The 26,787-nt window shown below is 45.4% G+C and overlaps 5 protein-coding genes across 12 annotated transcripts; 4 read left to right on the top strand and 1 right to left on the bottom strand.

Moving 5' to 3' along the window:
• Window positions 1–93: 93 nt before the first annotated feature.
• TINF2 (TERF1 interacting nuclear factor 2) lies at window positions 94–5,842 on the top strand. Of its 3 annotated transcripts, none has more exons than XM_043555888.1 (9): window positions 94–646; window positions 784–888; window positions 1,003–1,104; window positions 1,184–1,291; window positions 1,377–1,473; window positions 1,638–2,100; window positions 2,190–2,257; window positions 2,355–2,446; window positions 2,576–2,804. In XM_043555888.1, exons 1-9 carry the CDS (start codon window positions 455–457, stop codon window positions 2,747–2,749), a joined length of 1,401 nt encoding a protein of 466 aa, XP_043411823.1. In that variant the 5' UTR covers window positions 94–454; the 3' UTR covers window positions 2,750–2,804. The 3 variants fall into 3 exon arrangements, with proteins under 3 accessions (XP_043411823.1, XP_043411825.1, XP_043411824.1); XM_043555889.1 differs by lacking the exon at window positions 2,576–2,804 and adding an exon at window positions 4,815–5,842 and having other exon boundaries at window positions 97–646; XM_043555890.1 differs by lacking the exons at window positions 2,355–2,446; window positions 2,576–2,804 and adding an exon at window positions 4,815–5,842 and having other exon boundaries at window positions 96–646.
• On the bottom strand, window positions 3,246–9,924 carry GMPR2 (guanosine monophosphate reductase 2). 3 transcript variants are annotated; one of them, XM_043555891.1, is made up of 10 exons: window positions 9,693–9,924; window positions 9,196–9,316; window positions 8,939–9,058; window positions 6,663–6,746; window positions 6,104–6,277; window positions 5,270–5,351; window positions 5,075–5,181; window positions 4,848–4,890; window positions 4,083–4,242; window positions 3,246–3,880 (listed from the first exon to the last, which is right to left on the bottom strand). In XM_043555891.1, exons 2-10 carry the CDS (start codon window positions 9,280–9,282, stop codon window positions 3,691–3,693), a joined length of 1,047 nt encoding a protein of 348 aa, XP_043411826.1. In that variant the 5' UTR covers window positions 9,283–9,316; window positions 9,693–9,924; the 3' UTR covers window positions 3,246–3,690. The 3 variants fall into 3 exon arrangements, with proteins under 3 accessions (XP_043411826.1, XP_043411828.1, XP_043411827.1); XM_043555893.1 differs by lacking the exons at window positions 9,196–9,316; window positions 9,693–9,924 and adding an exon at window positions 8,242–8,318 and having other exon boundaries at window positions 8,939–9,050; XM_043555892.1 differs by lacking the exons at window positions 8,939–9,058; window positions 9,196–9,316; window positions 9,693–9,924 and adding an exon at window positions 8,102–8,235.
• A 256-nt stretch (window positions 9,925–10,180) lies between these two features.
• On the top strand, window positions 10,181–19,467 carry NEDD8 (NEDD8 ubiquitin like modifier). Its single transcript, XM_043555901.1, has 4 exons — window positions 10,181–10,294; window positions 18,057–18,104; window positions 18,272–18,354; window positions 19,104–19,467. The coding sequence occupies exons 1-4, from the start codon at window positions 10,277–10,279 to the stop codon at window positions 19,198–19,200; spliced, it is 246 nt and encodes an 81-aa protein (XP_043411836.1). The 5' UTR covers window positions 10,181–10,276; the 3' UTR covers window positions 19,201–19,467.
• A 117-nt stretch (window positions 19,468–19,584) lies between these two features.
• On the top strand, window positions 19,585–21,683 carry LOC122468940 (magnesium-dependent phosphatase 1). Of its 2 annotated transcripts, none has more exons than XM_043555899.1 (6): window positions 19,585–20,344; window positions 20,458–20,518; window positions 20,588–20,698; window positions 21,033–21,140; window positions 21,231–21,326; window positions 21,481–21,683. In XM_043555899.1, exons 1-6 carry the CDS (start codon window positions 20,308–20,310, stop codon window positions 21,626–21,628), a joined length of 561 nt encoding a protein of 186 aa, XP_043411834.1. In that variant the 5' UTR covers window positions 19,585–20,307; the 3' UTR covers window positions 21,629–21,683. The 2 variants fall into 2 exon arrangements, with proteins under 2 accessions (XP_043411834.1, XP_043411835.1); XM_043555900.1 differs by having other exon boundaries at window positions 20,175–20,344; window positions 21,231–21,316.
• A 101-nt stretch (window positions 21,684–21,784) lies between these two features.
• CHMP4A (charged multivesicular body protein 4A) lies at window positions 21,785–26,225 on the top strand. 3 transcript variants are annotated; one of them, XM_043555896.1, is made up of 7 exons: window positions 21,785–21,897; window positions 22,093–22,231; window positions 23,867–24,016; window positions 24,105–24,282; window positions 25,028–25,136; window positions 25,307–25,442; window positions 25,876–26,225. In XM_043555896.1, exons 2-7 carry the CDS (start codon window positions 22,120–22,122, stop codon window positions 25,932–25,934), a joined length of 744 nt encoding a protein of 247 aa, XP_043411831.1. In that variant the 5' UTR covers window positions 21,785–21,897; window positions 22,093–22,119; the 3' UTR covers window positions 25,935–26,225. The 3 variants fall into 3 exon arrangements, with proteins under 3 accessions (XP_043411831.1, XP_043411833.1, XP_043411832.1); XM_043555898.1 differs by lacking the exon at window positions 21,785–21,897 and adding an exon at window positions 22,458–22,545 and having other exon boundaries at window positions 22,115–22,231; XM_043555897.1 differs by lacking the exon at window positions 21,785–21,897 and having other exon boundaries at window positions 22,158–22,545.
• Window positions 26,226–26,787: the final 562 nt, after the last annotated feature.

Genomic DNA, 26,787 nt, shown 5'->3' with positions numbered 1-26,787 from the left:
GTCCGGAGAGCCACGATCGGCTGTGGCACCGGACGGAGATAGCGGGGGCGGAAGGGACGCCCTATCTGTTGGGGCGTGGCCTTATGACGCGATGTCACGTCTCCCTGTCTGATGTCCTATTGGTTCTCCATTACCGCCCTTTTCCGGGGCCGATAGACTGGCCGCAGGGGCCGGAAGTGGGGTAGCCCTCGGCTGCAGGGGCGGCGGTGTGGAAAACAGCGAATCTGGTGCTATTGTAGCTGGCCAGCTTCTCCATTCAGGCTCCATCCCGAGTTGAAGACCTCCAGGATTCTGGTGACCTATAGAAGGGATCGGATCGTGAATTATCCGGCGCAGATCCAAATAGCCTAGCCGCTGAGAGGCACCGGAAGCTTCGCCTCTAGGAGGAGTGAAGAAGGCTCGCCTTGGAAGAAGGAACCCATAGGGACTGCCCCCGGGGCGGAGCCCGCCGACCATGGCCACGCCCCCGGGGGCCGGTCCCGCGGCTCTGCGCTTCGCAGCCGCGGCCACCTGGCAAGTGGTGCGGGGACGCCGCGTGGAGCATTTCCCCCGGGTATTAGAGTTTTTGCGATCACTGCGCGCTGCTGCCCCTGGCTTGGTTCGCTACCGCCACCATGAACGCCTGTGTATGGGCCTAAAGGCCAAGGTATTGGAGCCATTAGGAACTGGAAGACGGGAAAGGGGCGGGATGCGAGGGGACCAGACAGGGCCGACCGCTTGGCGTTGGGACTGGTTGGAAAAGGGCAGCTTGCCCTGAGATTCTGAGTTTAGTACCCTTCACAGGTAGTGGTGGAGCTGATCTTGCAGGGCCGGCCGTGGGCCCAAGTTCTGAATGCCCTACATCACCACTTCTCAGAGTCTGGACCTGTAGTGCGGGACCCGAAAGCTGTGAGTAATCCCTGGTACGAGCCCTTTCCCGTTAACACGGTGCCACAAAGTGGCTTCTCCCGGCCACTGGATCCTGGTGACCCTAAGTTTTCTGCTTTTCCTTATCCTCAACAGACAAAGCAGGATCTGAGGAAGATCTCAGAGGCACAGAAAACCTTTTGCCAACAGGTGAAGCAACTAGCAGAGACCCCAGTGGACTTGGCTTCCAAGCTGCAGGTGAGACTGGCTGGTTTGGAAGCTGTTATGTGGCTGATTTCCCTAGCCCTCTTCTGACTTGCTTCTCTCCTCACTGCAGGAACTTGAACAAGAGTATGGGGAACCCTTTTTGGCTGCCATGGAAAAGCTGTTTTTTGAATACCTGTGTCAGCTGGAAAAAGCACTGCCTGCATTGCAGGCACAGCAGGTTTTGTTGGGGCCAAATAAGGGCAGAGTGTGGGATGGTTGTATCAAGGACTGTGGTCTTCATGCCTCTCACCCTCTGCCCACAGCTTCAAGATGTGCTGAGCTGGATGCAGCCTGGAGTTTCTATCACTTCTTCTTTCGCCTTGAGCCAATATGGTGTGGACATGGGGTGGCCACTTCCAGGTACTAGGACCATCTGGGAGAACTAGGAACTTGGGGGTAGACTGTTTGGCCGGAGACCTTTTGAGATGGGCTATTTGAAGGGTTACATGGGCCTGAGGCATAAGAAACCAGATGGAGCTGTGCTACTATCTCTTATTTATAAGGAGCTTCATTTTCTTTTTCAGAGCGCTTGGTTACTGATTCAGTGAGCGTGACAGAGCCCATGGAGCAGAGTCCTCCTCAGCAACCAAAGCTAGTACTTCATGATCCATCGCCAAAAGCCAGGCCTAGCTTATACCTTTCTCGGGGACTAGCCTCAAGGAAGAACCCAGAACCTTTGGCTGGCCACCACTTCAATCTGGCCCCTCTAGGCCGGCGAAGAATCCAGTCCCGATGGGCATCCACTAAGGGAGACCATAAGGAGCGCCCTACAGTCATGCTGTTCCCCTTTAGAAATCTGGGTTCACCAAGCCAGATCATATCTGAGCCTGAGAGCAGGGAAGAACGTGAAACACACACGGCAGATCTGGCAGGTGCTGCAGGCATGAGAGCAGCTTCCACTGGAAAGTCTAAGAGTCCATCCCAGACCCTGGGGGGAAGAGCTCTGAAGGAGAACCCAGTTGACTTGTTTGCTTCAGAGAAAGAAGAGTGAGTGGAACAGTTGCTTCTCCCTGCAAACAGCCCATTCTTTGCCTGTTTTCCCGTTACCTTATCTTCTTTGCTTGCTCCCACTTCAGGAATTGCTTGGTTTGCCCCATGGACCCCCTGAGACTGTCATTATCACCTCCTAAGGCTAGGAAGCCAGGTAAGTGTCTTGGGTCAGGAGCCAGCCTCCTCTCCTGGGGATTCTTCAGGGCCTGTTCACCTAGAAGGGTACTTTGACTCTGGTTTCCTTCTTGCAGTGTGTCCCCCATCTCTGTGCAGCTCTGTCATTACCATAGGGGACTTGGTTTTGGACTCTGATGAAGAAGAAAATGACCAGAGGGAAGGAAGGGTGAGTAGGAAGGAACAGAAAGCTGGGGAAGAGGATGAGCAGAACAAGACAGAAACCCCACATGCTCCAGAATATGGAGGGCTCAGGGAGTAAGACGATGATAGGATCTCCCTGCTCCCTTCTCTGCAGGAGTCTCTGGAAAACTATCAGAAGACAAAGTTTGACACCTTGATCCCCACCTTCTATGAATACCTCCCTACTTCTGGCCCCAGTGCTGTGTCTGTCCCTTCCATGACCATGCAGACAGGTCTAGACACTTATGATAGGACTGGAATTCTCTCTGCACTCCACCTGTCTCCCTGAGCTCTACACACAGTTTAGTGGAAATAAAGTGGAAGCCCAGGTTTGGGTTCCCTGACTGCCTTGCTAAAATTACTTTGTAATACTTGTTAATTAAGATTTGGATTTATTAAAATACTGTCTTGGTGTGAGAAAGGGGAATTAAGGCTTCTATAAAGTCAGTGTAGGTCATTCCTTAGAACTGGCTTCTCCAGGGCTGGAGGAATTCCTTTGCCTTTTTATTTCCGATGGAAAATGTTGTTCAGATGTGCCAAGAAGGGTTGATAGCCTGGAAGAGAAATTTCCCTTTGCTATTCTAAAAATATCTATGTGCCCTGATACCAGAATGTACTTTGTAAATTCTCATGCTGCCAGGTTACCTGGGGGTGGTGGCACTGAAATGGAGATACTTCATGGAAAAATACTGTCTTTGACTCTACTGGGTCAGTGCCAACTCCACTTCCACTTGTCCCAGAGCAGCACCCAGATGCCAGCCTTGTGCAGAAAGATACAGAATCTCTTATAGTCATTGGGATCTCTTTATTGAGATACTTAAAATACATCAACATTTCTGAGCTTTTTAGGTGTTCAAAGATACTATTTAATGAAGTTCATTAACAAAACATGATATCAGGAGAGTAACTTGTCCAGACCAAGGCCATATTAAACACTTAGGCAGGAGTCATTATCTTTTCCTTTCCATAATCTTCCAGATGCTGCGTCCCCAGATTTGCATTTGATTACCTTACTTCATTTTCTCAGCCTGCTTTCCTTGCTTCCTCCCCAGTGAGTACCCTGGGCATTTTGTGTGTACAGAGTACAGATTTATTGCAGAAGCCCTCAGGAGTAAGGCAACAGGAAATAACCGAGTGATAAATAGCCATAGTAGCTGGCGTGTGTGAGGAGCCCATCGGGAGGCCCTGTGCTAGGCTGCTAGTCCTTTGAGAGGGCACAGCTGCTCAGGTCTAGCTGTCATCACTGAAGATTGGATTCACCTGCTGGGTGACTCGGATAAAGGTGGTTCTCCGGCTCAACTCCTTCAGTTTAGCTGCTCCCACGTAGGTACATGTGGAACGGATGCCTCCAAGGATGTCTCGGATGGTATGGTCCACATCCCCTTTAAAGGGCACCTCCACTGTCTTTCCCTCTGAGGCCCTTAGAGGAGGAAAAACTTTCTAACCTTTTCTTTTTGGATTTCTTAAGCCCGAAAGCACCTCCCCAGTCTCTAGCATTTAGCCCCAGTTCACCACTTTTCCTCCAAGAATGTACCAAGCATTTCCCAGCAGCCAGAGTTCTGCCACCACCCTGCTTAGTCACAATTTCCAGGAACCCTCAGCTCCTGGACCTCTGCACATACCTGTATTCAGCCACGCCCCCAGCATACTTCTTCATGGCCATTTCAGAACTCATCCCATAGAAGAGCTTGTACTTCTTGCCATCCCTCTCGATGAGCTCACCACCTGACTCATTGTGCCCAGCCAGCATGCCACCCAGCATCACAAAGTCAGCTCCTGCCCCTGCCAGCATCAACAAGGGGAAAAGAGAATTGAATCTGGCCCACACGCCCATATGCCCACCCCTGGAAGCAACTCATGCTAAATTCTCAGTCCTGACAATGATTCTAACATCTTCCTGGTTTTGTTTCCCTAGCTGACCCACAACCCACACAGGCCTGCTCTGCTCTGGCCTCTACTCCTCAGTGAGCCTGATTTCCCCAAGAATTTAAAAAGAGCCTCTGGAGATTCCTTGCCTGGGTTTTGCTCTTTTTTTTTTTTTTTTTTTTTTTTTTTTTTTGCTGCTTTTACCATCTGGTCATTTCTTTGTACTATGTGCAGCTAAACAAGAGACTCCAAGTGTCCTAGGGGCAAAGGTCTCTAACTTTAGTCCAACAGTCTGAGGGATGCTACAGATGGGAGCTGGCATGCTGTGCAGTCTGTATCAGAGTCTCAGGGTTTCCCCTGCTGGCTTGCTCCAGGTGACACCACGGGCTTCAGGGTCATTAGTTCATATTGTCAAAAATCTGAACGGCTTTCTCAGCCTTTCCAAGCCTGATCCTTGGCCCTCAGAGGTGACTTATCCTCTTCTACAGGACCCTCCGTCCACACTCTCCCAGCACCCTTACCGAAAGCCTTGGCCACATCCCCTGGACAGCTGCAGCCTCCATCCTGCAAAGTGAAGAGCACTGTGAAGAGATAACATGGATTTCCCAAGTACTAGGAGCGATGTCCCCACGGCCCACCTCAAAGCTGACGGGAACCCAGGAGTTCTGATCCACCGCTACCACAGCCTCCACACCCAGAACACTCAGCTGTCTGGCAGCCTCATTCCCTCCCCTGCCCTTGGCCTTACTGAAATGATGTGGCCTTTGAGGCCATGAGCAGCATCTGCACACTCCATCACTGCACTGAGCTGTGGATACCCCACTCCAGTTTTCTTCCGAGTGGTGCACACGGAACCTGAGAAGAACATAATGAAAAGAGTAGCGTGCTCCACAGGCGTTCGCCACTGGAGAGGTAGCCAGTGGCCCCCCGTAAACCAACTTACCTGGTCCTATTCCTACTTTGATGATGTCAGCCCCAGACAGGATCAGCTCTTCCACCATCTCTCCTGTTACCACATTCCCTGCCTGAGACAGAGCAATCAAAACAGAGCACTCTTGGGGTTGGAAACTAGAGGAGGCTGCGCGCTTTCATATACGGTATGCCTGGACCATGACCTTCCAACAGTATTACAAAGAGGGTACCTAGGGTCCCTCTACTGGGAACGAACTCTGCTTCCCAAGCTGAGGTAAGGAGGTGAGTGGCCAGTGGCGCTGTTGCACTAGGGTGAAGTTGGGGTACAACTGGACCAAGGCCAAAGCTGATTTACAATAGATTCATCTCCCCGTCCCTGCCAAGAGACCCAAACATATCCTGCCCTTCATCTGTTACATCATAAAATCTCTGGCTTCAGGCAAAGGGGAAAATGTGGTAATATAAACTAAATACCCATTTGCACAGCTCTATTTATTTTTGGTGGACGGTACAGAGACCCCTTGATGCTGTGGAGAAAATAAGGCCTTATCACTCCCCAAAACTTGTAAAAAAAAAAAAATAAATAAAACTTATTTTCATGCGACTCCTTTAATACGATTCTAGTACGTGTCCACTTCAGTGGACACCATAGGTGGGCACAAGGCATGTGAAAAGGAACAGAGATAACTGCACTAACCAATCTATACATTTTAAGTGTGGGACCATGGATGATCACCCAGAGCCATGATTAAGCGGTCTAGGAAAATCAAAATGCAACAGAGGAGAAATGATGTAACAAAATGGGAGTGTCAGGAAAGAGTGGGAGGAAGAGGAACATACCAACTACAGAGTAATAGAAACATACCATAATAGTGTGTTTGGGGAAGCGCTTCCGTACATCCTTTACAAACTCCACAAAGTGCTCAGAGTAGCCATTTGCCACGTCCAGGCATATATATTTCACTTGGGGAACAGCTTCCAGGATCTGTTCCAGTTGCTCAAAGTCAGAAGAGCCCATGCCTGAGCTGGCAGCCAAATGCTGTGAGAGAAACAGAGCCATTGGCATGGGAGGCATGAGACAGTCATTGTGACATTGGCATGTCACAAAAGACCCAGTGAGGAGCCGGCAGGCTGGGAAGGTGAGGGTTAGTCCTCAGAAAGCCAAACAAAGATTCCTAGAAGGGCTCCTGGGTGGCTCAGTCGGTTAAATGTCCAACTCTTGATTTTGGCTCGGGTCATGATCTCATGGTTTGTGAAATCAAGCCCCACGTTGGGCCCTGCATTGACAACGTGGAGCCTGCTTGGGATTCTCTCTCTCTCTCTGCCCCTCCCCGACTCATGCACACCCATGTGCTCTCTCAAACAAACAAACAAAGATTCCGGGAAAACTGGGATGAAGAAGGGACCAGGAAAAGACAGATTACCTGAAGACAGTCAGGATTCTGGCTAGCAAAGTCTTTCCACTGCTCGAGGCTGTAGTGTTTATGGACAGCTGTGAAGAGGCAGAACTGGGGAGAAGAAAGAGTCATCAAAAAGGAGAGAACTAACAACTCTTTTTCTAGACATAGACCTTTATAGTAAGTATTCTCTCTGAGGAAGAAAATGAACTTTGGAAAGCAACTTGAAGAAGCCACTGGTTGAGTTGGGTTTAGTTTAGCCCTTATTCTCCCTATAAATAACCAGTAGGGCATTTTGTCATAAGCTAGTGCTTGTCTGACACCCTGACCCAAGTACTAAGTCATCTGGACTGGATTTCACCCGTCAGAAGATACAGGGGCTTCTGACTTAAAAGGTGACAGAGACGAGCTGTTGCTGCAGTGGGACAAGCAGCAGACAAGAACATAACCATGAAGAGGGTGGACGGAGCCAGTGTCTGCCTGCACACACTCAGCCCCTCCTCCTATGGTAACCCAGTACTGAATTAACCTAGTTTTTGGTATCTTCTGGTCCAATAATTCAGTGAGTCTAAATGTTCACAAGAGGTCAGACCTTAACGGAGCCAGTAAAGTGCTACCCCATTCTTTCTCCATCTCCACTGGAGTAAAGGACAAATTTTCTGGAGACATGGACCAACCTAAAAAGTCTATTTCATTCCATCTATTTCGGTCAACCAAGTTTAAGGATACAATTAACTCCTCAGACTTGTATTCCCTAGGTCATCAAATTGCAAACAACATCCCAATGCTTTGAGAAAGGCATTCAAAGACAGCTGTGAATACTGGTACTTGTGCTTTAAAAGTCCAGACATGCAAATAGACAAGAGTGCAGTTGACAGAGACAACCCAAATCTTGCAACTGATAAGAAATCCAAGGAAGTCATGTATCAGCCAGCAGTAAGGACGTATTATTGCTATACTTAACTCATCAACACTACCTCGCTTAATCTGGTATTGAATTCCGTTTTCTCAGCAACACTCTGCTATCCACATGCTGATACATAAAGAAAAATCACCCTAGAAGGTCAGTAGACCTTGAAGATATACTGATATAGTGTGACATGATGAGCACATCCAATTATGTACCAAGCTAGAGACCTAGAAGAAAGACGCTAATATCCAGCTTTATGATTACTGTGAAACTTGGCTCTGTCGCTAAAACCTGATTTCTTTAGCACTCATCAGCAGTACTGAAAAGCCAGTCTCAACATAAAGCATTAAAACAGTCCCCACAAAGTCCATGTATTATAGCATGTCTGTTAATGCTGAAGTCAGAGTCACTATTCCTCAACTCTACTGGGCAGAGCAGGCGGACAATGGACAAGAAGATTCCTAAGCAGTTAGTGAATGACAACAGCAAAAAAGTACTAAAACTGTATAACTATCAACTTCAGAGAAGTGACAACAGACATTCCACAAAGACTTACAGCAATCAAAAATAGAGAAAGGGAGATGAAGTCCTTAAGGCTAACAGAGCCACAAGCAGCAGCAGAGTCCATCAATCAGGGATACATAGATTAACCAGAAGAATGCATATGTTCCTTGAGTGCCCAGAATAACTATCTACCTTTTCAGCTACAAGTATAGAGGCAGGTAATGTTACTGATGGGAGCAGCATCTTCTATTTTCAAAGTGAACAATAACCTGTGTGTAAGAAAAACACATTAAAAAAAAAAAAACACACATTCCATTTTGAGCACAGGAATTCCCAGGAACCTAGGATTCAAAGAAGAGGAAGATTAAAAAATAAAAATTAAAAAAGTATAGCATATATAAAAGAAAGAAAATTAGTAAGCTGCTTCTCTAGGATCTTCTAGCTAGGAATTTTTGAATGCTCACACTGTATTTAGTTTCTGGACTAAAACAGTGAATATTTAGTGTCCTGAACGATGGTGTAACTGGAAGGATGAATGTGATTTGGAGGGGGTGACCTGGGTGGTGGAAAAAGTTGGCAGGGTGTATATAAACTGCTGGTCAGAACAAAAGTGAAAGTTATCTATCAGAAAAATGGGGGGAAACTTAGCTTTGAATTTTACTATTTCAGGCATGCCTTTGAACTTATAAAGAGCATTAGTATTGGAGAAAATGGATAAAATAGTATCATAAAGAGCATTAGTATTGGAGAAAATGGATAAAATAGTAAGTTGAAACATCCTGTTACTTGCCGGAGAGCTGACTTGGGGTGGGGGTGGGGATGCAGGTACCTCTGCAGTCAGCCCATATAACTGGACACCAGTGAGGAACCTGCATGAGGGAAGTCCTACCTTACAGAGAACCTTGGCCATCTCAAAGGTGCCCACAGTATCCATATTAGCAGCAATGATGGGGATCCCAGTATACGTCTGCTTTGAGTTCCGAAATGAAAAGGATCTTGTGAGATCCACCTGCAGATATGAACAGGAAACTGAGCATTTTATTCATCAGGTAAATGAGTACTGCAGGAGGACAAGAACTAGGACTCTTTCTCAGTACTGGCCCATCAGAAGCTTGGGGTCAAGTGCAACTAGGAAAGCAGTCTCACCTCACTTCGAGACTTAAGGGTACTGCGTTTGGGCCTCAACAAGACATCCTTGAAGTCCAGTTTGACGTCGTTATCGATGTGAGGCATGGCAGGGACCTCGGGATAGCGACCAATCTGAGAGCTGGAAGGTAGGGAAAGTCAGGAGGGGGGAGCTGAACCAATTTCGCCATAGGCCTTAATGCCCTCTTAGAGCTAATTGCATAACTCATCTCTCTCCTTGCTTAAATTGTGGAAGGTCAGGGCACTGGCTGAAGCTCATTGACTGTCATCTCATCTGTCTCATGGTTACAATTACCCGGTATCTCCATCCCAGGTACCAGTTGTTGGGGAGAAGAATTAGGATGGAGTCTTGAGAGACCCTAAAAATGTGTATTCCTTCCCCCCACTACTCTTCCTTCTCCCACCCTTGCAAAGAGCAATTTGGGGTAAGAGACTGATTTGGGGGTAAGAAGAAATAGGGGGTTCCCACAACTAGTTTCCGGAATAGGGGTACTCACTTCCTGTCGCCGTGGCACAGGTGGCAGTTGACCAAAGTCGCCCTTGCTTACCAACTAGGCTCGTGAAGCCCCGCTGAGCCTTGTGGGCCACGCCAACAGGTTCCGCTAATTGCCGGCGAAAAGGATTAACTGAGGCATTCTATTTTCGGCGGTGGCCGTGCGAGGCCTTCTGGGTAACAGAGTTCACACACCGAGGTTGCCGTTGGACCCTAGGGGCGGGAGACTACGATTCCCAGGATGGGACGCGCGGAGCTGTCCCCCGGCATGATGGGAGTAGTTCGTTCCGCCCACCGCTTTCCAAGCCCTGGCTCGCTAGGGACTCTAAGTATCGCGGAGGTATCATCTCTGCCGTAACGAAACCACCGCCTTCTTTTTATTTACGACACCACAAAAACGAAACGCAGGAGCATTCTTGAGCCTTTCGGCAACCCGATGAAAGGAAGGAGGCGGGGTGAGAGGGGTGGAGCCAGGCAGTGACCCGGAAGCAGAAGTGACTCCCAGAGGCGATTGCTGGGGAGCGGCAGCGGCGACCGCAGCGGTAGAAGCATCAAGTTATCTGTGTGCAGCTCCAAACTGGGAAGAAGATGCTAATTAAAGTGAAGGTGGGAGCACCTCCGGCCTTGCCAAGACGCTGTGGTACTGGGCTGGCCGTTGTGTCTTACGGGAGAAGCGGGGAAGGAAAACCACGCCTTTCCCTAGCCTGGAGGGTGCTGACAGCCTCAGGGCTCCGCGCGAGGGGTGATGGGAAGTGGGGGGCCCCAAGAAGGGTTTGAGAGCTGGGGACTGGCCCCGCCAGATCACCCCAGGGTCTCTGCTTGTCTTGGTTTCTCGGCCAGGACTGTGCCGTGACTCAGAAGGAAGCTGCCTTTGTCCGGGGTATCGCTGTATGCGAACCCCCGCGGTCATAGAGAAGGCCTAGCAGCAGCTTGGCTCCCCTTCTCGGATTCTTGGAATAAGCTGTGATCTCCAGTTTGCACTGCCCAGCTTACCTGCTTCTCCAAGCACAGTACAAAAACGTTAGCTTGGGGAACCGAGGGCCTCCTAGGAGCTAGACTGTAAGCCTTTCTGGTTGTCGCCAGTGTGACAGCCGGCCTTCAGGAACCAAAGCTGGGAGTGTGTTCAGTCAGCACCTGCCTTTCTGAGCCGGGCCTCCTGGACCAGCCTCACTTCTGTGACTGAGGCAGGTTAGTTATCATTGCCCTAGTTCTTGGTACTGGTGGTGTTTTTCTTCATCCCTGTCTCTCCCGTGGTTTTTATACCAATTGCCAACACTCATTAGTCCTATCTGCTATTGCTTCTTTCGTACCTTCAGACAGAGAGACAGAAACTAAAAACTGACGCAGTGCAACGTTAGTTTGGCCTTTTCCTGCTGAGTAAGTCTGTTCTTTCATCAGCTTTTTAGTGAATTTACCGTGCTTACCAGCCATTGTTAACCTCTTCATTCTTTCCAAACCACTTCTTGGCTGAGGATGGAGGCCAGCTTGTTGAAAATCTTTGTTTTTCAAACCTTTAGTAGTGGCTACAAGAGTCACTAATTATAAAATCCATTTAATGGGTCGCTAACAACGTTAACATAGAAATATCAGGGTATACTGCTGGATAAGAGTATTTCACGAATTTTGGTTTTCATTTTATATGTATGTTAAACACATGTATGTATTACTAGTACATATGTATTGTTCTGAGTCACTATCAAAGTCTGAGAAACACTAAAATGCTTTTTGGATACGAATTCTCACATCCTCTTAGTCAAAGAAGAGGTTACTTTGTACAATGTTTTGTAAACTTCTTAAAAAATCTCAACCTACTCTAAAAATGTTTACCTCACGTGCCTGACAAACACAAAAAACTTAGTGTGATATGCTTTGATATTTCCAGTTTGGTTCTGTGTTGATTTCGTAACCCACCAATGGGTCGAGACCTGCAGTTTAAGAAAATACTGTGTTCTGGTTGGGCTTCTCAATTTAAAAGTGCATGAGAATCACCTGGGGATCTTGTTATGCGGATTCTAATTCAGTGGGTCTGGGATGAGACCTGAGATTCTGTATTTCCAGCATACTCCCGGGTGATGCTGATACTGCTTGTCAGGGACTACCCGGAGTAGCAGGGTTCTAGATTTTCTCTTTGAATCCATTTTTGTTTAGTGTTTCTCTAAAATTGTTAGTCTCCTTTCCTGAAATGCTTTTCTTTGTGCCTCCACAAACAGGTTCCTATGCCTTTCATCTTTCTCTTTCTTTTTTGTTAGCTGCATTTTTTAATATATTAAGTATATACAAAAGCAATTAGCTCTTAGTGTACAAATGGTAGGTTTTATTTAGCAGGGTTCCTTTGCGAATTCAACTCTCTTCTCCCCGTAGCTGACTTTTTCCATATCTCTTTTTGCAGTCCTTTACAGTGAATGCCTCCTGATTTAAATCTTGTCTTGATGCCTCGTCTCTGTCTTCTAAAATTAAATACATCATTTTCTGCTTTAGGTCATCTTCCCAGTACTCATCTCATGTATCGATCCCATCAATCTAGCAGGTATCTGGAATGTAATTCTTTAGAATCATTGTTTGCTTATAGAACCAAATTTTTCCTTCGATAACCTCTTTTTTGCCTGATTTTCTTTCCATTCCCATTATCCTTATCCTGGTCTGAGGTCTCATTAATTTATGTCTTTATTTCTCTGTAATACTTCTAACCAGATTTTCCTACCACATACCCCCTCTAAAGCCATGACATGGTGTACAAAAAAAATCATAGTGTACAGGTTTTCTTTATAGTTCTTTCTCATTATAGTACTCCCTAACCCCAGATTCTGCATTAGTGTCTTCTTTAAGCCCCAGTTTTCTCATCCATGGTTTGTTTGTTTTTTTAAACACATTTGTATTTTTAACTTTAAACCAACAGAGTTCTTAAGGGTTCAGTTGAATGAGTTTTTAACAACAGTTATACATCCATGTAACAAGATCTAGAACATTTTCACCCCTTCCCTATGAAATTTCCATACGTTAGTTTTGCTTGTTTTAGAATTTCATATAAAGGGAGTTAAAGAATATATAATTTTGTGTCTGGCTTCTTTCACTTAGCATTGTGTCTGTTATATCTGTGTAGTTCCTTCTTATTACTGTGTAATATTTAATTGAATGACTATATCAGTTTGTTTATCCATTCTCCTGTTGATGGACTTTTGGATTGTTTCAGTTTCTGGCTATTATAAATAAGGCTTCCATGAACATTGTTATACAAGTCTTTTTGTAGACCTATGTTTTCATTTCCTTTGGTTATAAATCTAGCAACAAAATTACTGGGATCATGTAGTAAATGTATGCAAGTTTAAAAGAAGCTGCCAGTTTTCCAAGGGGTTGTACCATTTTACATTCCCAGTTGCAGTGAATAAGCAGTCCAGCTGTTCTGTACCCTAGCTAACTTTTAGTCCTATCAGTCATTTTTATTTTAGCTATTATAATGGGTGTGAAATGTTAATTTCATTCAGGTTTAAATTGATGTTGATTTTCACCCACCATAGCACTTTGTCGTCGTACCTTGTGTTTGGATAGTAGTATTCAATATGACATTTACTTTTATATTAGTTCTATTAATTATATGTCTCGTCGTTTCTTGGTAGTAAATCTTGACTTGAAAAACATTGTTGGCAAAGGCTGGATCCCTTAATTTCTTTTTATATCCCCTCAAGTGCCTAAAGCAAGCAGTATGTTGAGTTTAGGTTCAAACATCATTGAATGTATTCCCAGGTGACAATGACCAGATTTGGAGGAAGAAACACATTATGAAATGTCAAGAATATCTTTTAAAATTGTTCAGTTACTCTGATTTTTTTTAAACCCAAACATATTTTTTATTTGAATAGCATTTCAGTGTTTACAAGCACTTTTCTCCATTTCAAGCCACTTCATTCATGACAACCAATAAAGAATAAAACAATGGGGTCCATCACCTACACTGCCAATTGATACATTGTGTTATAAGAATGAAAAAATGGGATTGATATTTCCAGTTTGAAAGGTTGACGCTTATTTTACAGGACTTTGAATTTTAATTATGAACTGTTTCAAACATACACAACAGGAGAGAGAAGGATATAATGCACCCCATATCCAGCTTCAAGTGCTGTCACCTCATGGCCAATCTTACTTATATTCACCAACTCTCGTTACCTTATGTTTTAAGAAGCAAATCCCAGATAGCATATGTTATTTGTATGTGTTTCAGTATATATCTGTAAAAAATGATTCTTTTTTTCCTAATGGAACTGTAATTATCACATCTAAAAAATTAACAGTGATTTATCACTGTCATCAAATTTTTCCCATTCTCTCTTTTGTTTTACACAGTTTGTTTGAATGTGAGTCCAACTAAGAGCCATACATTGCAGTTGGTTGATACGGATTTTAAGCCTCTTTAAAAAAACCTGTAATTCCCCCTTTTTCCCCCTTTTCATGTTGAATAAACTAGGTGGTTTTTCCAGTGGAGTCTCCCACAGTTTGGATTTTGCTGATTATATTCCCATGTTTCCCCGTATTTCATGTCGATTGGCATATAAGATCTAGAGGCTTGATTAGTCTTTTGTATGTGTACTTGTGAGAATAAGTCATAGATGGTGTATGGTATGTAATTCTGTCACCTTTTTTGCTTTCTATGATGTTATAGACCTATTATTGCCTAGATCTATTATTTCATTGGAGGTTACAAAATGGGTATATCTAATTTTATTTTTGCTTGATATATTAGCTGGAACGCTCCAACAGTAGCTATTAGCCACGTGAGCTATTGAACACTTGACATGTGGCTAATAAGACTGAGGAATTAAGTTTATGAATTATCTATTTGTGTTTAATTTTACTTAATTTAAATATAAAGCCTGAGACTTTATTCAGTTATTGGGAAAACTTTTAAGTCTGCTTGGAACAGTTTAGGTATGTAAGTCTACTTTTTCAACTGTAAGTTATGAAATTTAAACAGTATAAATACAGTACTTCAGATGGAAATCTACCATCTGAATTGAGATGTGCTATAAGTATGAAATGCACACAAGATTTTGAACATTTGGTTAGAACAAAGGAATGTAAAATACTAATTTTTATATTGATTATACATTGAAGTAATATTTTGAATATATTGGGTTTAAGAGTGTTAAAATTAATTTCACTTTTAAAATATGTGGCTGCTAGTATATTTTAAATTGTATATGTGGTTTGCATTACATTTATATCTTTTGGACAGTGCTGCTTTACAGAACCATTTCCTTATACTCCCATCAAGAACATTATTTTAAAAATAATGTTTTTCTCATTACAGTGTATTCATGGTATAAAAAATGGAAAATACAGAAAAGCATAAATAATGTAATTAAAAGCATCCATAATGTCATAACTCAAAAACATTCACGTATATACCCTTCTACACTCGTTTGAAAGCGTATAAATACACGTATGTGTTTTGTGGTGTTGTTTTTTTTTTTTTTTTAACAAAACTGGAATTACACCATTATTCCACAGATTATTTGAGGGCTACGTAATTTTTCTTCTATGTTTGTGTCATAATTTATTTAACCCACTATTTAATACTTAGATTGCTTGTAATTTTTGAGTGTCAAAAGACTGTAATGACCATTATCATAGGTATATTTTTTTAGCGTAGTCATGATTATCTTCCCAGAAGTGATGCTGCTGGGACACCGCTTTACCAGATTGTTCTCTGGATACATTCATGGGCTTCTACAGTCAGAAACAAAGGGCCAGTCTTAGAGTTTTAAATTTTACAAGCCAGTAATTTTTTTTTACTGTCATTAGATCCAAGCACCTTACCCTTGGGGGAGCAGTTCCAGGCCTTCTCTAAGGGTCTTTTTCACTCTTTAAAATTTTTTATTAAACCAGAATGAATATTTGTTTTATTATTATTCATGTGATGAAGGGGTATATTTTTATTAGAAACTTTAATAGTGCAGATAAAGGGAGAGTTACCCTTGATAAACCCTTCCCTTAGTCCTATTCTCCTTCTCAAAGATAATCACTACTATAGGAGATATGTATGCTTTTAATCATTTTTTCTATACATGTACATATGTGTATCGCTATATATGGAAAATGATATATAATTATACATTCTTTAGATCTTTCCACATTAGTGTATAAATTGTTGCATGGTAAGTGTATCAGTCTATGGATGTACCATAGTTTTAATAGTTTTCTTATTAACAGGCATTAAGCTTTTCCTAATGTTTTACAGTAAACCTGTTCTGTTGAGTAAACACATGTTTCTCTTTGAATACATAGCTCAGGTTTCAAGTTTTTCCTCCAAGTTAGTTAACCTAGAAATAGATTATCTGCTTGAAGAATCTTTGCATTTAAAGTATTAAGATCAGTAAAGTGAAATAATTTATGGATGACACAGAATTGCTAACTTTTCATTTTGTTAGGAAAGGGCTTTAAAAAAGCACCATATATTGTTTCTGTCATTTCATAAAAGGACATTTTTAAAAAATTTCTTGGGACGCCTGGGTGGCTCAGTCGGTTGAGTGTCCGACTTTGCCTCAGGTCATGATCTCATGGTTCGTGTGTTCGAGCCCCACGTCGGGCTCTATGCTGACAGCCTGGAGCCTGCTTCGGATTCTGTGTCTCCCTCTCTCTCTGCTCCTCCCCCACTCATTCTCTGTCTCTCTGCTTCAAAAATAAATAAAAACCATTTTTAAAAAATTAAAAAAAATTCTTAAGTAGCCTCTACACTCAACATGGGGCTCAAACTCAAAATTCCGAGATTAAGAGTCACATGTTCCACCAGCTAAGCCATCCAGGCACCCCTTCACGAAAGGATATTTTAACAGCTGAATATATTTAGTTTTATGAAAATCTCACTATTGTCATTTTTTCCATTTTACCATAAGTTTTCACAAGCCAGCTTGGATTGGGGTAGAAACTTGGGAATCACTGTTGTGATTTATTCTTTTGCACCCAAAGAGGTAACTCTAAAAGAATTACTCTTATATTTTTTAAAATATTCTTAGTACTGAACTGATTCTCATAGTTGAGAAATTAGGTCCTAAGTACTGTCATCATTCTGGTCTATGTGAATACCATAAGTAGAGACCATTTGTTGTTTTGTGAACCTATTACAATCCTATACATTCGATTTTAATATCAGACCAGAGACACTTAGGTGGTACTGAGTACAGAGCTGGAAAAGAAACAAAACCTCAGGCTCTGGGGCCAGAGAGTCTGTGTTTGGGTCCACACTCTCCTTTTGACCTCATGGATATGCTTTTTAACCTATCCAAACCCCATTTTCCTCATCTATAAAATGGTGATAGCAATAGTACATATATCTCCTAACTTAGTTGCAATGATTAAATGTGTTGGTGCACTCAATGTAGTTTCTGACTGTTGGAAAGTGTTAAACGTTGGCTATGATTGGGGCCCTCGGGTGGCTCAGTCAGTTGAGCGACCGACTTCGGCTCAGGTCATGATCTTGCAGTCTGTGAGTTCGAGCCCCATGTCAGGCTCTGTGCTGATGGCTCAGAGCCTGGAGCCTACCTCCGATTCTGTGTCTCCCTCTCTCTGCCCCTTCCCTGCTCATGCTGTATGTCTCTCTGTCTCTCAAAAATGAATAAACGTTAAAAAAAAATTTTTTTTAACGTTGGCTATGACAGGGCACCTGGGTGGCTCAGTTGGTTAAGGATTTGACTTCAGCTCTATGATCTCACAGTTCATGAGTTTGAGTCCCCCTTTGGGTGAGCTCCACTTCTCTCTCTCTCTCATTCTCATTCTCGATGGGATGAAGCACATTTGTAAGTGTATGATCAGTGTAATTATTATGTGTATTATCAGCAGCCCTTAGCCTGTGGAAGAGGTCAAGAAGCTACAGCTGAAATTTAGTATTTAGGTAGAAGTCTGGAGAAGTTACAGAATAGAATGTTGAATTTTAGTGTTAATTGAAAAAACTGGTCATAAGTGGTCTCTGGGGTCCTTGAGAATTCTTTGAATTATCTGAATGTTAATTTCTAACTTTGATACAGGGAACAAAGGCATGCTTTCCTTAGGACATCTCTTTTTGCTATCTCATCCAAGGGAATGCCAGTATTCTCATGGATTCTAATGGAGTGGGCATGGGAAGATGGTTAAAATGACGTGTGGGATTAAGAGAGTCAAATGGTCAAATGCCCTCTCAAAGCTGTCTACTGCCTAAAAGTGTTTGATAAATACGGATATGGTCAAAGCCTTCTGATTCTTCAAAGCAGCTTTGCTGACAATGTGCTTCTTTCAGAAGATGTAGATTCCCCAGAGATTAAGACAGGGTGTTTTACCTAGAAAACCAGTTGTATATTAGGCTGTAGGACTCATGAAACCCTTGCCTGTTCTGTTGCAGACGCTGACCGGAAAGGAGATTGAGATTGACATTGAACCCACAGACAAGGTAATGTATGGCCAATACTTTTTCATGCCTGTCTCCCTACATGCACATTTGTTTGGATGTGCTGATGAACTTAGTCCTTTCACTCTCATGCTATCTGCATAGCTCTTGTTCTTTCCACTTCCATGGTTCTACCCCTTAGCAGCCCCTGACTACTTGTACCCCTAAAGGTGGAGCGAATCAAGGAGCGTGTGGAGGAGAAAGAGGGAATTCCCCCACAGCAGCAGCGGCTCATCTACAGTGGAAAACAGATGTAAGTTGGACATAGTTGTGAGGTTGAGGGAGCAAATACTGGAGGAGGAGCCTGAGATCCTTTGGTGATTTGGTGAATCCTATGAACTCCTTCTCAGATAAGATTTTTGCACACATAAAATAAAATACATAGATTTACAAAGGAAACTAATGATAATGAGATACGGTTCTCAAGATACTAAAAACAAATTTGTGAAAAAATAATATATGTGGTTTATTAATACATTAAGATCTAATGGTAGGAATAATTACCATAATTTTGATATATTTTCAAAATACTTGCCAACAGTTATGTTATGAAATTTCTGTCCACAGGTCACCCATGTTGCTAATACCACTGTGGGTTTTTTGTCTATGTTCAAAATTAAAAGAAATATAGGGGTGCCGGAGTGGCTCAGTCAGTTAAGCTTCCAACGTCAGCTCAGGTCATGATCTCACGGTTCGTGAGTTCGAGCCCTGCCTCAGGCTCTGTGCTGACAGCTTAGAGCTTGGAGCCTGCTTCAGATTCTGTGTCTCCCTCTGTCTGCCCCTCCGCCGCTTGCACTCTATTTCCCACATTGTCTCAAAAATAAATAAACATTTAAAAAAATTATCAAATTTCATTTAAGGGGTTAGTAAAAATAAAGATGTAAATTCTTTCTGCATTCATAGACCCCCCAAGAAGACTCAAAAAACTAAGCATAAGAATCTTGTTCTAGATGGTATTTCTAATCCCCCCCCCTTTTTTTTTTTTGCTGCCTTTTCCTGCAGGAATGATGAGAAGACAGCAGCTGATTACAAGATCCTAGGTGGTTCAGTCCTCCACCTGGTGTTGGCTCTGAGAGGAGGAGGTGGCCTTAGGCAGTGATGGACCCTCCCTCCATTTTACCTCCTTACCCTGTCGCTCCTAATGAGGCATCATATGTCCTCTCACTCTGTGGGACACCAGAGCCACTGCCCCCTCTCCTGGATGCCCAGTCTTGTTTGGCAGAAGACCGTGAGGACCCCAGGATGCCGTGTTCCTGACCCAAAGGGCCCTTGGTGGCCATTGGGTTTTAGTTTGCAGTCCTGTGTGCTTCCCTCTCTTATGGCTATGTCCCTAGTTGCCAATAAAATATTTCCTGACCTCCTGGAATCTTTCTTGTATTGCACAAAAGTGCACATCACAGTATATACTCTTTTACATTTCTGAAGGACAACGGAAGGGAATGTGCCCTTAGGGGGATTATCAGACTGTAGGAAAGTCAGCTCTAAGTGGTATGGAGCCAGTTCTTATCAGCTCAGGAGATCTAATTATTGTCATCTCTTCCCAACCCCATAATTGGTTTCGTGCTTGTAGCTTGAAATTGGCCATGATAGGAATATTTACAGAAGCCAAACAATACAAATCAGCCCCTCCCCCCAAACTGGTTGTTACACATGTACCAGTGTACTACTGATGTAGGTAGCAGAAACCAGGAGAGTGAATTCTCTCCCATTGTAGCCCTACTGGCCATTTGGGCCCGATTCAAGAAAGGCCTCAAGGGCTTCACAGACACTACGATGTTTATGGCTGGAATGCGGGGGAGGGCTCTGGGTTCTGGAGAGAGGCGGATTCGGAGAAAGGTTGAGTGAAGAGTGAGTGACAAAGCTACGGATAACTTAGGTCTCAGCTGGTAAGATAAAATGAGAGAGGTGTCGGATGAAAGGGCTCCCTTCCCTGGCGTCTCTAGCCGATTCCCGCCACGCTGGGTGGAGAAGAAAGGGAAGAAGGTGTCTCGGAGAGATGGACTACTGCGGTCCCGTGGGTGGTGGCGTGGGCACTTAGCTACAGTCCTTCCCCTGCTCCGCCGTCAGGAGGCGCTCTTGCGCGGCCTCCAGACCCACGGCCGCAGCTCCGCACGGCGACGCTCTAGTCACTGTTTCTCTAAGGCAGGAGGGGCGGTTTGCAGCCGCAAGGGCTCGCCTCGCATCGCGCAGCCTGCCAGCGCCGGTCATGACGCGGCTCCCAAAGCTGGTGGTTTTCGATCTGGGTGAGGAACCGGCCCGGGGAGATTTGCGGCGTGCTCTCCTTTTCCAAAGCCCCGCTGCAGTTCTCGGGGCCCTGCGCGCTCCGAGCCTGAGCCCTCCCTCCGTCCTCCCGCAGATTACACGCTCTGGCCGTTCTGGGTGGATACGCACGTAGACCCCCCGTTCCACAAGGGCAGGTGAGGCGGCGCCGGGGAGGCCGGGTCCGGGCGGGGCCGGCCTCCGCTGAGCGCACTCTCGCCCTCCAGCGACGGGGCCGTCCGGGATAGGCGGGGCCAGACAGTCCGACTGTATCCAGAGGTGCGTGACGTCCTGGAAAGGTTGCAGGGCCTTGAGGTACCCGTCGCGGCCGCTTCACGGTAAGGAGAGCGACTGAAAAAAAGCTGTCTCATGCTGAGAGACGCATGCATGAGGAGGCGTCTCGTGTAACCCCTTGGCTACAAAAACTTTGGCGGTGCAGATTTGCACGTATTTGCATATTTTTCTAATTGTACCCTTTCCTGTGCCTTTTATTTATTAAACCTTGACTGCCTTAGCGCCGCCTGTATCAGACGGGAAGCCTAGGGAATCGAATAAGGACCGAGGGTGCCTACTTATCCTGGAAAAACAGCAAGTTGATTTCCCCTTGGTTAAACAACTTGGCTTGCAGCCCCTGGCCCTGCTAATCCCATCTATTATTACACCTTTTTGCAGAACAGGGGAGATTGAAGGGGCCAACCAGCTACTGGAGCTCTTTGACCTTGACAGATACTTTGTTCATCGGGAAATCTACCCAGGCAGCAAGGTCACCCACTTTGAGAGGTATGTAGAGATAAGGTAGAAGCTGGGAGGCCAGAGAGGCTGCAGGAGCTAAGAAGCCAGTGTGGTCACCCACTGCCCCGCCTTGCACAGGTTGCAGCAGAAGACAGGAGTTGTCTTCTCCCAGATGATCTTCTTTGATGACGAGAAGCGGAATATCCTAGACGTCAGCAAACTGGGTACAGAGTGGTGAGATTAGCCTTTTGGGGAATGAGGAGAAAGTTCCTAGGAGCGGTTAGATAGATAGGTCCAGGATGGGTAGCTTGCATGCAATTTTTGGGTGCACCCAAAAAAGGTGAGAGTAACAACAGGCCTGATGAAATGTGGCTTCTTTTCTTTCTAGGAGTTACCTGCATTCATGTCCAGAATGGAATGAATCTTCAAACCCTAAGTCAGGGACTGGAGACATTTGCAAAGGCCCAAGCTGGGCCCTGAGGCCCAGTCCTGTGGATGAGCCTCATTTGAAACATAAAACTGAAAGGAAATCATGAAGGCATTTTCAGGTGTATTTGTAAATTATTAAAGTATGTTTGTGTGTGACAGAAATCTTCTGGCTGGTTTTTGTTTTTCTAGCTTTGTAGCCGGCAATGGCTTTTCGGAGGTGCCAAGACCAGAGCGAGTGGAATTAGACTTCATCCAGCTCTGCCAAAGAAACTTGTGGCACACCCGACTGTGGCCCCCTTGTGCTCAATCCGCGCCCCAATTCCTGAATTCTGTCAAGGGCCAGGAGAACTCTTCCACTGGCCCCAAGAAGTGGGATGTAAGACCCTGCACATTCCCTTTCAGGAAAACAAATACTGTGCTTTTTGGGGGGTGGGGCGGCCTTTTTAAAGAATCAAAAACGGAGCGGCCGCTTTAAGAGGAGCGAATGGGTTGGGGGCTGGTGGCTCGGGTCACGTGGCAGAAGTGGCCTCGTTGGCTCACGTTGATGATGTCGCCGCGGTGCCCCATGGAGGGATTGGCCCAGGCCGGTCTCTGAGCGATGAGACCGCACCCTCCCGGGAGCCAGGCGGAAGTTGCAAGAAGCCGCGGAGAGGAGGCAGGAGAGGCAAGGGTGGTGGAGATGAGTGGTCTCGGCAGACTCTTCGGGAGGGGTGAGCCCGGGTGAGCCCGGTGGGCTGGTGGTGCTGGCCAAGGGGGTGTGGGGAAGGCCATGGCCCCCGGCTGTCGCGAAAACCCCGTCCAGGGCCCAGGCCTCCTCACGTGCCAGGAGGCCCCGCCTTGTCGGGCTGTCTGGCTCTGGCTGTCTTCCTTCCCCCGCCCCAGGGAGAAGAGCTCGGGGTCGGGCCGGAACGTGAATGGAGGGTCCCCACTGTTTAGGCTGGGGAGTTGAGTTTCCGACTGTCATCATCTAGTCCTTTCCAAAACACTGGTGCTTCCTCTATGCTGGCCAAGGGGGGAATCCGAGGTGATGAAAAAAGACTGTCTACTTAAAACTCCCGTCTGGTGGGGGGAGACCAGCAAAAACTGGTAATAGTGTCGTGTGGGAACTCCATGATGGAGATGTTCCTAAAAACTAGGGGGAGCACAGAAGAGGCGTGAGGGGTTGTGATCCAGAGGGCTAAGGTATGCCAGGTGGAGAATTGAGGTACTCCAGGGGGGAGGTAACTGTGTGCAAAACAGGCAGGAACGAGTATGGTAGTAATACTTAGGGGAAAGAGGAGTTCTGGCCGGCGGGTGTGTGCGTGTGCGTGGGTGTGCGCGCGCGCGCACATGCCCACGCCAGCTGAAGAAGAGGAAAGTAGAAGTGTGGATGGAGAGGTGAACAAGGGCCAGGTCAAGAAGGGCCTTGTATGTCTCATTAAAGTTTTAGATTTTATCTTGGAGGCAATGGAGAGTGTGAAAGGATTTTAAGCAGGCAAGGGCCTGCCTTATTAATTTTAATTACTGTCAGAAGTGCAGAAGATGAAGGGGAAAATGGAGATCAGATTTTTTTTTTTTCTCTACCCCCTGTACTTCATTCAGTTTGAGGGTGTGGAGTTAGGACCTTGGGCATCTCCTAGGACAGCAAGTGGAACAGCGATTATAAAAAGTGACCAAACTCCAGTGGGGATGTGCTCATAGGAGGGCCATGCATATGTGGCAGCAGGGGGTATATGGGAACTTTGTATCTTCCACTCAGATTTGCTGTGAACCTAAAACTTCTTGGGGGCGGGGGTTGGGGGGGAAGGCTGGGAATGACTTGAAAGGCAATTTGTTTTTTGTTTTTTGTGTTTTTTAATTTATTTTTTAATTTTTAATTTTTTTTTTAACATTTATTTATTTTTGAGACAGAGAGAGACAGAGCATGAATGGGGGAGGGTCAGAGAGAGGGAGACACAGAATCTGAAACAGGCTCCAGGCTCTGAGCTGTCAGCACAGAGCCTGACACGGGACTTGAACTCACGGACCGCGAGATCATGACCTGAGCCGAAGTCGGCCGCTTAACCGACTGAGCCACCCAGGCGCCCCGAAAGGCAATTTGCAATAGCAAAGAATACTGGATTTGGAAGTCATACTGCCACATTTCAATTCCTGCTCAATTCTCTCTAGCTGTGATTTTAAACAAATGATTATTTAACACATATATGCCTGTTTTTCACATTTGTAAAGTGAAGATAGTATATTCATTATAGAGAGTCATTTTGGGATTAAGAGTAAGACAGGTGCCTAGCACACACTCTGTGCTCAGTGATTGGTGGCTAATATATTTCCTCCACACAATATGGGCCTGCTTGATTGCACTCCAGGGAAGAAGGAGAAGGGGCCAACCCCTGAAGAGGCAATACAGAAACTGAAGGAGACAGAGAAGATCTTGATCAAGAAACAAGAGTTTCTGGAGCAGAAGATTCAACAGGAGCTACAAATGGCCAAGAAGCATGGGACCAAGAATAAGAGAGGTAATGGGGGAGAGGTGCCAACTGGGCGGGCCCAGGTGGGAAGCATAAGGGCTTCTGGCTCTGATGCTCAGGGTGTGGGCTTGGTCAGCTGCCCTACAGGCTTTGCGGAGGAAGAAAAGATTCGAACAGCAGCTGGCACAAACCGATGGGACATTATCTACCCTGGAGTTTCAGCGTGAGGCCATTGAGAATGCCACCACCAATGCAGAAGTGCTTCGGACCATGGAGCTTGCTGCCCAAGGCATGAAGAAGGCCTACCAGGACATGTGGGTACGGGGGGAGGGAAGCAGGGGGCCCAGGCACTGGGAAAAGTAGCTTGGTATTTTCTCTTGAATCTTAAAACCTCTCAGAATGTAAATTTATAGATGTCTGTGACAGCTAGGCCTCTGTCAGTCTCCTTGCTTCTTGGAAGCTGTCTTTGCTGGCTGAAGCATTCTAGGGAGGAAAGAGGATTTTCCTAATAAAAAACAATTTTTTTTAAATGTTTATTTATTTTTGAGAGAAAGAAACAGTGTGAGTGGGAGAGGGGCAGAGAGAGAAGGAGACACAGAATTGGAAGCAGGCTCCAGGCTCCGAGCTGTCAGCACAGAGCCCGACGCAGGGCTCAAACTCAAAAGCAGTAAGATCATGACCTGAGCTGAAGTCAGACATTCAACTGACTGAGCCATCCAGGTGCTCCTTTTTTTTTTTTTTTTTTTTAATTTTTTTTTTTAATGTTTATTTATTTTTGAGAGAAAGAAAGAGTGTGAGTTGGAGAAGGGCAGAGAGAGAAGGAGGGATTTTCCTAATTTTTAAAGATCCTTCAGGAAGAGGAGTACAGCCTATTCTCCCCAAAGTGGCTTCTTGCCAATTCTCAGCCCAGACTTGCTTCCACATAATTTCCCAGGGATCTCTTCTGATAGCCATGGATTTATCATTCTGAGGCCACAGACAGGAGGGTTTTCATCCATGCAAGATGGGAAAGTCAGGAGCGTTGTTGCCTGATTTCATAGCTATATATCTTGTTCTCAGGGACATTGACAAGGTGGATGAACTGATGGCCGACATTACAGAACAACAGGAGGTGGCCCAGCAGATCTCAGATGCCATTTCTCGGCCTGTGGGCTTTGATGTGGATGAGGTGATTGGAGCACGGGGTCAGGGAATATTGGAGAAAGCATGACACTAGCCGGAAGGAATGCCCAAGAGAATCGTGGGGCAAATTTGGGAGGGGGGATTCAAAAATGGTATGTTTTTGGAAGTAGACATTTCCTTTCTTCATTTTTAACAGTCTTCTTGTCCCATGTCCAGGATGAACTGTTGGAGGAGCTAGAGAAGCTAGAGCAGGAGGAATTGGCCCGGGAGTTGTTACATGTAGGCGACAAGGAGGAAGAACCCCCCATCAAACTGCCCGGTGTACCTTCCACACATCTACCTGAAGAGCCAGGTACTCAGGGTTATTCTCTTGTCTCAAGGACTTGAGAGGGTGGGATAGATATGGGGAAAGATTATATTCTTCTTACATCCTGCCTCAAAGGAGCCAGGCAGAGAGGGCTGCTGCTACAGTTGCACGGGTTGTTGACTGCATAAGGGTACCTGGCTGAGGGGGAATGAAGACTAAGTCCAGCCTCTGCCTCACTCAGCAAGCTGTGTACCCTGGTGTGGGGCTGCAAGTGCTGGGAGAAAGAAGCACGTCTTCCCAATTTGTACAGAGCTGCTCTGGGAATTTGCAGCAGCCCAGCAAGCAGAAGGACCACACCTTTACGTTCTTTGCTGAGGGAGAGATGTTTCAGCAGACTCTCAGTGTCACAGCAGGGGATTATTGACGTTGCCAAAGCCCTAATACTTCTTTCTTTCTCCGGGTATCCTTGTCCCCCAAGCTCCCAAAGCGGATGAAGATGAAGAAGCACTAAAGCAGTTGGCTGAGTGGGTGTCCTGATGTGTCTGGGCTTGTTTTCCTGGCGCTGACTTCATTGGTCTCTTTTCCTTAAGTGCCAAGTGCTAAGCAAAGGAACGTAGCCTTTTGGGGGGATCCTGCTGAGGGTGATAGTGACCCTGCCTGAAAAAGGGTTGTTGCCCTCCCCTCCCTGGCTCAACTCTGAAAGAGAATGTTGGTGCAAGAGGAGCCCCTTGGCTTCCTTCTCTTTGATAACAGTTACAGTGCCCTTGTTCCCAATAAAATCAGGCAGATGGAACCCTAGTGTTTATACTGCCTCATCTACACCTGAAACTCTTCCCTGGTCGTTGGAGCTTTGTTTCAAGCGATGAATCATAGTGGGAGTAAGAAGGGGCATTGGAACATAGAGAAAGTGGGCACTGACAATATCTTGACCTACTATGTTCCAGGCATGTACTGTTTCATCTTTCACATTGGTTTGTCCTAGAGTTGCCTGGTGCTGAGGTTAAGGTTAAACTGCCACCTATTATTTATCTTGGGACCATGTGGAGCTGTCTCTGAGTCTTCTCTCATTGCTTTCCCCCAGTCATGCCTCTGCCAAGACAGCCCCATGACTTACTACTCATTTTCCCTTTGCAAAGCCCATTTTCAAGGGCAGGGAGGGAGAATACAGGGATAAAGGAGCAAGGAGCTTTCCATTATTCAGAACCCATAGCTAACAGGCTTGGTTTGAACTGTCATTTCTGTTTCTAAGAGCAATAGTGTGCATGATTCACTCGGATCGTTTCAGTCGTGGTTAAGGTGGCATTTGAAGGAAGGAGAAGAAACCAAGGCATTTCACACACCCTGATACCCATTTCTAAGAGAGAAAATAATGCCATCCCTTTGGTTATAA

The sequence above is a fragment of the Prionailurus bengalensis genome, chromosome B3, assembly GCF_016509475.1.
Source record: "Prionailurus bengalensis isolate Pbe53 chromosome B3, Fcat_Pben_1.1_paternal_pri, whole genome shotgun sequence".
NCBI lineage: Eukaryota > Metazoa > Chordata > Mammalia > Carnivora > Felidae > Prionailurus > Prionailurus bengalensis.
The sequence above is the reverse complement of the archived record's forward strand: the minus strand, read 5'-3'. Positions and strand labels throughout refer to the sequence as shown.

What these genes read in the sequence shown, in the direction of transcription:
- TINF2 (XM_043555888.1), top strand. Translation starts at nt 455, where the DNA reads ATGGCCACGCCCCCGGGGGCCGGTCCCGCGGCTCTGCGCTTCGCAGCC. An exon ending in TAGTGCGGGACCCGAAAGCT is followed by an intron (nt 889 to 1,002) that starts GTGAGTAATCCC and finishes TATCCTCAACAG; the next exon opens with ACAAAGCAGGATCTGAGGAA. An exon ending in TCCTAAGGCTAGGAAGCCAG is followed by an intron (nt 2,258 to 2,354) that starts GTAAGTGTCTTG and finishes TCCTTCTTGCAG; the next exon opens with TGTGTCCCCCATCTCTGTGC.
- GMPR2 (XM_043555891.1), bottom strand. Translation starts at nt 9,282, where the DNA reads ATGCCTCACATCGATAACGACGTCAAACTGGACTTCAAGGATGTCTTG. An exon ending in CCCTTAAGTCTCGAAGTGAG is followed by an intron (nt 9,059 to 9,195) that starts GTGAGACTGCTT and finishes TCATATCTGCAG; the next exon opens with GTGGATCTCACAAGATCCTT. An exon ending in TGGCCAAGGTTCTCTGTAAG is followed by an intron (nt 6,747 to 8,938) that starts GTAGGACTTCCC and finishes TCTTCTCCCCAG; the next exon opens with TTCTGCCTCTTCACAGCTGT.
- NEDD8 (XM_043555901.1), top strand. An exon ending in ACATTGAACCCACAGACAAG is followed by an intron (nt 18,105 to 18,271) that starts GTAATGTATGGC and finishes GTACCCCTAAAG; the next exon opens with GTGGAGCGAATCAAGGAGCG. An exon ending in ATCTACAGTGGAAAACAGAT is followed by an intron (nt 18,355 to 19,103) that starts GTAAGTTGGACA and finishes CTTTTCCTGCAG; the next exon opens with GAATGATGAGAAGACAGCAG.
- LOC122468940 (XM_043555899.1), top strand. Translation starts at nt 20,308, where the DNA reads ATGACGCGGCTCCCAAAGCTGGTGGTTTTCGATCTGG. An exon ending in GCTGGTGGTTTTCGATCTGG is followed by an intron (nt 20,345 to 20,457) that starts GTGAGGAACCGG and finishes GTCCTCCCGCAG; the next exon opens with ATTACACGCTCTGGCCGTTC. An exon ending in CCCGTCGCGGCCGCTTCACG is followed by an intron (nt 20,699 to 21,032) that starts GTAAGGAGAGCG and finishes ACCTTTTTGCAG; the next exon opens with AACAGGGGAGATTGAAGGGG.
- CHMP4A (XM_043555896.1), top strand. Translation starts at nt 22,120, where the DNA reads ATGAGACCGCACCCTCCCGGGAGCCAGGCGGAAGTTGCAAGAAGCCGC. An exon ending in TGGGACCAAGAATAAGAGAG is followed by an intron (nt 24,017 to 24,104) that starts GTAATGGGGGAG and finishes GGGCTTGGTCAG; the next exon opens with CTGCCCTACAGGCTTTGCGG. An exon ending in TGGGCTTTGATGTGGATGAG is followed by an intron (nt 25,137 to 25,306) that starts GTGATTGGAGCA and finishes TCCCATGTCCAG; the next exon opens with GATGAACTGTTGGAGGAGCT.